The sequence below is a fragment of the Anthonomus grandis genome, chromosome 22 (genome assembly GCF_022605725.1).
Source record: "Anthonomus grandis grandis chromosome 22, icAntGran1.3, whole genome shotgun sequence".
NCBI lineage: Eukaryota > Metazoa > Arthropoda > Insecta > Coleoptera > Curculionidae > Anthonomus > Anthonomus grandis.
The window spans coordinates 26284914-26293710 of NC_065567.1; the positions used below are offsets into that span (position 1 = coordinate 26284914).

At 33.6% G+C, this 8797-nt stretch overlaps 2 protein-coding genes across 4 annotated transcripts in view; one reads left to right on the plus strand and one right to left on the minus strand.

Annotated features, from left to right (window-relative positions):
* LOC126749085 (uncharacterized) overlaps positions 1-8797 on the minus strand; it is a 37759-nt gene that overhangs the window by 4340 nt on the left and 24622 nt on the right. The window contains exon 1 of one of the 3 annotated variants that reach the window (XM_050458711.1): positions 4300-4493. The exons of 1 other annotated variant lie outside the window; for it this stretch is intronic. Coding sequence is in view for 1 of the 2 variants with exons in the window: in XM_050458709.1 (XP_050314666.1) it covers positions 498-558 (61 nt within the window). In the remaining variant the exon portion in view is untranslated. Of the gene's footprint in view, positions 1-497; positions 574-4299; positions 4494-8797 lie in introns of those variants that run through there. One more of the 3 variants, XM_050458709.1, reaches the window with a different exon arrangement.
* LOC126749090 (doublesex- and mab-3-related transcription factor dmd-4-like) lies at positions 5036-8733 on the plus strand. Its single transcript, XM_050458719.1, has 4 exons — positions 5036-5352; positions 7402-7573; positions 7975-8249; positions 8311-8733. The coding sequence occupies exons 2-4, from the start codon at positions 7409-7411 to the stop codon at positions 8639-8641; spliced, it is 771 nt and encodes a 256-aa protein (XP_050314676.1). The 5' UTR covers positions 5036-5352; positions 7402-7408; the 3' UTR covers positions 8642-8733.

The window sequence follows — 8797 nt, forward strand, 5'->3', positions numbered from 1 at the left end:
CAGGATGATAAAATCAATTTTTTGCTACATTTTCTTACTTAAAATTTATGCATATCCCGTACGCAGACAGAACAATATCTGTTAATGACTTATTCAAATAAAGATTTTATCCTGAAACTGATTCATGTTTTTATTAGCATACAACCACGACAGTTCGCATAAAGAGGTGTGTATTATTCAACAGATATGCCATCATGTTCTTTGTGCAAAAAATTAGAGAACTTGGCTTTCCTTGAGTTGGTTGTCAATGAACTCGTCTAAAAATTTATGGGGTTAATTAACTTGTAATGGATAGTGGAATAGTGCGCAGAGGCTAGTTTTCGTTCAGTACGCATGCTATTTTGACAATTTCCGGCAAACTATAAACAGGGTATTTAACAAGGCGTGTCGCTTTTAAAAACAATCAAGCAATTTTACTGTCGTTTAAATTTGAAAAAGTGACCGACCTTAAAGACACACTGGAGATAAGTGAATTTAAAATTACTATAAAACTTTACCTTGAACTTCATTTGTCTTTATTTTTAATCCAGTTGAAAAGAAAGAATCATTAATTACCATAAATTGGTATAGGAACATTCCGGTTTTATATACTTCTGGGCCCGGCTTTTTGTTTACAGCGATATCAGGTTTGGTTTTTCGGTGCAATAACAAATTTGACGAGCGACATTAAAATTTATTTTGTTTTATGGAAAAAACCGTTCGAGTAGCTCCTCTATCAGTCTGCTTAACAGGAAAACCTCTATTATAAAGCAGGAGAATAAATTTTAACTATTAAAATAGGTATTAATCAACTGACAATATTGGGACACTTAAGAGTTTAACAGAAAAATGAATTAAAGAACAAAAAAGACCCAATGCTAACAGAGTTAAGAAAAGGACTAACAGAGACTGAACCATTTCTGCTTTGTTGCTCAGGATTTGGTCATTTGGAAAATATTGTATGGAAAACATCAGACAAAAGACTATAAGCGAAATATTAAAATGTCCAAGTCCAGAAGTAAGGTAAGGTCAGATTAACATAGAAGCATGAGTAGTAAAGGTCTAGAATAGATAGTTTTTTATTTCTATAAGAGAGCTATTAAAAATATCAAAATCTCTTTTAAACATGATATAAATAGGAGAAACTCGCATACATTTTAACGTGATGATTGGCCAGGTACTAAATGATTGTTCAGTAACATAAATAGAAACACTTATGAGAAATGTTTACTTTTCATAAAAAGGAATGGAATATTAAGCAGTTAAAATAAATCTTTTTCTGTGTTGATTAAATTGAAGAGTAGCTACATTATTAAATTCACGATTCAGCCTGAAGATAAAGCCAGATGTCTGGGTTGATTCAAATATTATGGGATTTTGAGAAGGATAGTTTAGCACCCCAAGAATAGTTTTACGTTAAAGAATAATTGAGCCACGAGCAAAATTTATTATGCGCGTTTAATTTTGGTATTAAAAATATGCTTACGGCTTAAGAAATAAATGCAAATATTTTATTTATTTATTTGACATTTACTGGACAAGTGACAGTTCAAAATACCACCTTGCATCAGTGCAAAATGCAGCATTCAAATGCATTTAACACAGGAGTATAATTTTTTTTCCCAAAAACCCTGTTGCATCAAAGTCTGTTTTAACTGTCACTTGTTAAATAAATGTCAACTTATCATATGTTATTAGAAAGGGAATTTTAATTCGATGTCCCAACCACGAACTTAATAAATGTACCTCGACTGCCAATCCATTGAAAAATAAATGACCATTACTAGGTGGCCGCCATTTTGGGTGATTGTGAAAGATGTTGGTCACTATGACAAATTTCAGTGGTGCCAATTGTAGGAAAATAAAACAAAGTTTTTGGAAGGCAGAAAGTTCAATTTATTTAGGAATTTAAAATAGTTGCATTAGTTATTTAGGATTTTGTTTTGTACTTGCTTAAGAATTTCGTTAACATTTAGGAAGTTTCATTTAAGTTACAGGGATAGATGCATGCATTTTAAAATATATGTTTTATTGTTCTCATAAAGCTTTATATCTTACGAATCCTAATACCATAAAAATGATGGTGTTCACTTAAATTTTTGAAATTAAAAACAAAGGTTACTGAAACCCTATCATTTGGTTTTTATTATACCCGTTTCAACGAGTCTAATGAGTCTAAAAGTATTGAAAAAAATGGTATAGATCTTTCAAAATGTCTATTTACTGGAAACTAGTTTCGCCACCTAACGAATACTCTACTCCTTAGAGGAAAGCTTTCCAGAACATGGACACTATCCTCCTGCAAAATCATATTTTAAGTATATAAATTTAAGGCACCTCCGTTAAATTTTGAACTATGATTTTTAGATAATATTATTATGAAAATGTAAATACGTTAATTATTCTCCTTTAAAGTTGATTCGTAGGGTTTCTTTAGGGTTCTACTTACGTTTGGTTTATTATTTTTATCTATAGAGTTTAGTTTTTAAGTAGTTCATCTTGTTCGAGAGCCCCATTTTGGCCCCAATTTAGGTTATTTAGGTTATATTATTGTAAATCCCTGTAGTTCTAATTTTCTAGAATTTGTATACTTGCTTGCTTTGACTGTCAGTATTCTCTTAAAATTATTGGTCTCTTTGGGCAAAAACAATGAAGATAATTCTAAATATTTCGAAACTGTTCCATCGGGTTTTAAAAAGGACGCGCTTCGTCACAATTTATTCAGTTTTAATTGTTTAGTCAGTTTTTACCTTGGAAACAATTAAACGACAGTCAAGGCGAGTTAGGTTAGTGTTTTTGACGTTGACAATAAAAGTGTGTTTCCGAATTTCGTTACAATATATAATATGATTTCATCATTTATTCTCAGCGTGGTCAACTTCCTTACCTTTATTTAAATCAATTTTTCGTTGGCAACACTGAAAATGTTCAGAGTGACCAACATCAAAAGGAGACAACTATAAAAATGGCGGTCACCGGGCAACTTGTGGTCATTTGCATTAGCAGTTTAAATATATTTATTAAGTTCGTGGATGATGTTCAGACGTATTCTTCAGAACTACTTCCGGAGACTCAATGCGCATGCCGCAAGCTTCAAAGATAATTTTCAAGTGAAAACCTGAACCTATATGTCCGCCATTTTTATTGTGTAAGTTTTCTTCTTATTTGGGAGGTCGTCGCTAACGTGTATGTGTAGGTTTTGAGTACTCTCAATATCACTCTCTCACTCAGGAAGTACCACAGGGCTCTATGCATTAACGAATGATCTAACGAACCTATACAGGGGACATTTACATTATTTGCCGACGATACGACTCTTCTCTGGCACAGCTCAGACATTCAATCTTTGTTACAATGATGGCGGATCTACAGATCATAAATCAATGATTTGCATCAAACTTACTGTGTCAATTAATAGTCAGAAGACCAGGGTTTTAAGTATGTCCTCGATAATGTTTTGGTTAGTGACTTAGTAACTCTTGAAAGAAGTTGAACAATAAAACATTTTTAATTTTGACTAAAAATAAAAATTAAACAACTTTTTGAAACGCCGCCATTTTAAAAATGAGACATATGGCGCGAAATTCAAAAATAATACGCAGAGTTGCCTGGGATTAGGCAAGCAACTTTTTTATATGATTTACTATGAATTCGTGGTGTATACTTTATAAATATAATTAAAAAAAAACTATAAAAGGCCGCATTGAATAACAATTTAAATTGATAACCTTCTTCGCGTCTTATCATTGAAAACGAACAATCGGATTGAAAACACGTAATAAAATAATGGGAAAATAATTGGGCCAAAGGCCTGACTGGGATGCTAAATAACTTATATTATAAATTCGAATTTGTCAATGGCATGTTAATGACTTAACAGCTGACATTTAATATTTCGATTTTTATTAAAACTAAAATTAATTTTTAAAAGCCGTCCGCTGATTTAAATATTTATTAACTTTTTTATGTAGCGTTAACTGTATTTCTTTTTTTGCCAATGGGTTCGACGATCCACGTTATATGATCTATTGTTCAGCATCAGGAGGTCAATATACTATAAAACTTCATAAATAACAAAAGTTTTATATCACCAAAAAAATTCAAATAAATTAAAAAATAAGTGTTGCGCAAATCAGTGTCCCCTTAGGGAAATTAGTGCGGCAAATTTAAAAATTGAAAAACTCCCTAAATGAGGTATTTTCATTATTATTTCTCATAATTAAAATTAATAACTGCCTTGGATGTGTGCACCAAAAATTATTTCTCCTTACATCAACAATAATGAAAACATTGTATAATTTAAAAAAAAATCATACTTACTCTTTTTTTAAGAAAAAAAATCGATTCGCGTTAAAAAAAACAATTAAACGAAACAAAAATAAAATTAATTCAATTTTGGCGGTCAATGTCAAGTCGCGCGACCGCAAAAGAATAATAACAATGAACGTCGGGCGACGATAGGTAGGTGCAATGCGGTCACCAAAACTCTTTGATAACGACTGAACGACCAAACGACGACGGTAGTTTTAATGTAACGTCTAGGTCGTGAAGAAGGCCGTGAATTTTAACGAGGATCCAATAATAAGAAGCCGAAACGGCAAACCAGACCGCAACCAATCGAGAACACAGGCTTTTATCGCTCGGTTTGGCTATTATTTTATTTTGCCAAAACCATATAAACATATGTGTTAAAATTGAATCCAGCCTATTGCGTCATTCTTTGCGCATCCAAAACAAAATGGCGAACCTTCTAAGAAATTTGAAAAGAAAATGGCGGGCGTTGCCCATGCGCGTTACGACACCGGAAGAAGTTATTGTTGTTGTAATGTCAAACGTTTTTATTTGACATTTTATGTCTCTACTAAGGCCCCTTTTACACTGTTATGAATTAAAAAATTAGACCAAACCTATTTATACCGATTAATTGAACTAAGTCTATCTAAAAGTCGCCGATTTATATTTAAACTCCCAGTCTGCTAATAGCCTGTAGCGAAAATATTTAGTCATTCGGCGTCACTGGCAACCAAACAATTTACAAACAAACCAATTAAGCAAAAACGCCATTAGGTCGGGAACGATTCCCTGTTTTCTCCGGAGGAGGGGCGGGACCGTTCCCGATTTAAGCGGAGCCCTATTGGCCGCAGAGGAGTCCTGGGGCGGCTACGGTCTCCTGACTGGGCAGGACCGGGATGCTGTATCTTGTGACTTCTGATAAAGATTCTCAGTATCTTTGTATTCTTAAAACTTTAAGGGGATTTGTTTCAGTTCGTTTATTCGCGATACAGAGTTGATGCCTTCAACGTGTAGGTGGTGATAGTTTTGGGTCCTATATTTAGTGTTAGTTTAGGCTTAAAGGATTTTCGAGCATTAAAAGTAAGTAAGCGTTTTAAAATATTTTTTAAGGTGGGTTTGTATCAATCATTGATCAGAGTACAACTCGCCAAATCAACTCAACTTTTAAGTATCCTTACGTTATCGTTAAAATCCCGGAGGGTAGTGCCCAGTTTGTTAACTCTAACGAGAGAAAAAAAATTAATTATTCCCAGAAGTACAGAGTGACGAATATTCCCTTAAAAATTGCTATAAAATTTTAGTGTGAAAATAAGCAGCTGGATTATTTATTAAAGTAAAAAAACAAGAGCACTTGCAAGATTATTCCAGGCACTTGAATTGTCTCAAATTCTTAGACTTTCAAAGTGCTTATCAAAATTATTGGAGACAAAAAACAGTAAATAGAGGCAACATTTGTCTTCCTAGACTCATGGTTTAGCTTTAGTTTCCTGAAAGATTAGTCCAGGCTTTCTAAAGTGATTCACATTCCTGAAATAAGATTATCAACTTATTTATTCAAATTAAAAAGCAAGGGAACTTGTAAGATTATTCCAGGAACTTGAATTGTCTCAAATTCTTGAAATAAAATTTTAAAATTGCTTATTAAGGTTATTGGAGACAAATTTTCAGTAATTAGAGCCAATAATTAATATTTTCTTAGACTCATGATTTAGCTTCAATTTCTTGGAGGATTTAAATCCCTGGAATAGGATTACCAACTTATTTATTACAGTGGAATAGCAAGAGAACTTGGAAGATTATTCCAGTCCCCCCAATAAGGAAACATTTAAATTAAATCACCAATAACCCAGCATTCTTGTCTTTAATATAAAACTAGTGAACATTTTTAAAAAACTCATCCCAATAATAACTTAAATTTTTTACCCCTTCACAATTATATTTCCATCGACTTCGACCTTAAAAAAGGCGACACTAAAATCAAAATAAACCCAATTTTAAACAATTCAAGTTTACCAAAATTACAAAAAAAAAACGCCATATCGTTCGACAATATTTATAAATATCTAACGTTTTTATTATTTTATATAATTTTTTTTTGATACCTTATTGCTCTGTATAAACCAATACAACCTGCCCGTAGGATCACTTTATTTAACTCCGCAGAAGACTTTAATTGGCAAAGACATAGAACTGAAAAACAGTAGTTTTTGACACGTGTTTCTCCATATTCGCTTCTTCAAGGCAACACAACTAGAAGCAAAAATAAATGCAATTTGTATTATCAGTTCTAAGATATCAACCAGAAAAAAAACACAAAAGTTTCAGTGCAAGAAATAAATTTAATTGTAAACTGTTACACGTGTTTTGTACCAAACCGCAGCATCCTCAAGCTGAGAAACAATAGCCATTAATAAAAATAAAAAATAGAAAATAAATATAAAAAAAGTTAACTATCACGACGTTTTGTACGTTTGGTTTTTCTTCAGACATTGCTTTTGATTTAAATAAAAGAATTTTAGAAATATCTTTGACTGTTGCAGAGATATACTGAAAAATATGCCAACACAAATATGCAAAGTTTTCTCAAAAAGTTCAGACTGACTGATTTGTGCAAAAATGCTTGTAATTTCCAAAGTTTTTGAGGTACAAAAATCGTTAGTACCTCAAAATATGCACTACGGAACGTTTGAGTAAAAACCTCATGCAAGAACCTCAAAGGCTTTCCAAAATATCTCCAAAAGTGTAAAATTTGACCAAAAAAAATGGTGGTTACGAAGATAACTGGAGCCAAGCCAATTTTTCACTTATGTACAATATTTTGTATGTTTTATTTATCCTCAAGCATTGTTTTTGGTTTAATTGAAAAAATTTTAAAAATATCATTAACGGTTGCAAAGACACACTGAAAAACGTGTAAGCAATTGTGAATAAGTTAATTTCAAATTATTTCAGTCATTTAAGGTTCAGTTTGGACGTTTTGCATTAGCAACTCTCACACTGTAACACATCTCCGTCTCTGTTTCCCCCATTGCAAAAAAAATGCACGCAATGTTGATTCGACACGTCCAAACTCGACTCGAATGATACTTATTTTAATATTAAGACAAATCACAATGGAATTTTTTTAAGTTTTGGAATGCTATCAAACACAAGGGCGGCCAGAGTACCAAAATGCGCCCGGTGTAGAAACCACGGGATGATATCGACCCTAAGGGGTCACAAGAAACAGTGCATATACAAAAATTGCAACTGCGCCAAGTGCGGATTGATTAAGGAAAGGCAAAGGATTATGGCTGCACAGGTAAGTAAACTTGTTAATGTAGAAAAACTCAATGCCAAATTTAAATGTTAATATGAGGGAAATTCAAATATATATTTAAATACTACATTAATTTTTAAGCTATTATTAATGCACATGTTGATCCCAAAAAGTTACATCCCAATTCGAATCGAATTTCCAATAATTAACTTTTCTCTGTAAATCAGTAAACACAATTAGCAGTGAACAGTCCGTCTATTAATGCTCAAAGTCGCTTAAAAACATACGGTAGAAATGTAACACGATCCCATGTCAGTTTGAAGGACCCGATCGATATTCCATTAGGGTTGTGTACTCAGGGTCTGTGACCAAACAAGGGTACATTATTAATCGTCCTCCTGAAGCCGCATTTCAAGCCTGAAACATGAATAATAAAATTTTAGGTTGCACTTAAACGACAACAAGCGGCCGAAGATGCTATTGCCCTTCACCTAGCTTCAGCTGAAAGCGGTACCACATACGAATACCTGCCACCTGGCAGGATATTTGGTATGCAAGTGACATCTCCGGAAGCCGAAGGCACTGACGATCCTACACCAATTGAAAAAGAAGCTCAAGATAGTAAGGAGGACGTTAACGTAAGCCCCGGTTCTATTGAGATGCTCGGAAAACTATTCCCGAACAAGAAGAGGGCAGTATTAGAGTTAGTTTTAAAGAGGTATAATTTTTTCCACAAAACTCAACTGCCAAGGCTTTAATTATTTGTTCATTAATTTCAGATGTAACCATGACCTCCTAAAAGCGATCGAACACTTCAATCTAAAACCTAAGCAGTGTGACAACGAATCCGACTCAAGTAGCACTAAGGAAGAGTCTTTATCAGCGTTCAAGCCGGTCTCAAGTCCTCCCAAGAGCCCCTCGAAGCCCCCAAGCTATCTGGGGATGCACGGGGCAACAGTTCCGATGATATCCAGTGAGGTTTTCAGTTTTTACCCGTTTTTCCCTTTGTTCCCTAAACCGGTCATAAGGAATCCAGTGTACGTACCGGGGTTTTGTGATTGTGATCAGTGTAAGCATAGTTTGTATAGTTCTGTAGATAATAGACCGTAGGCTGTGTAAGTATTTTTATATGATAATTTTAAGGACTTACCAAAGAATGTAACTAATATGAAAATAAATGTGGAGTAGGTATTACGGTTCAATGATGTGTATTCTTTAGAGGCGTTTAGCTGCAGCCAAGGTTATCCCTGCAATGTCTGCTATATT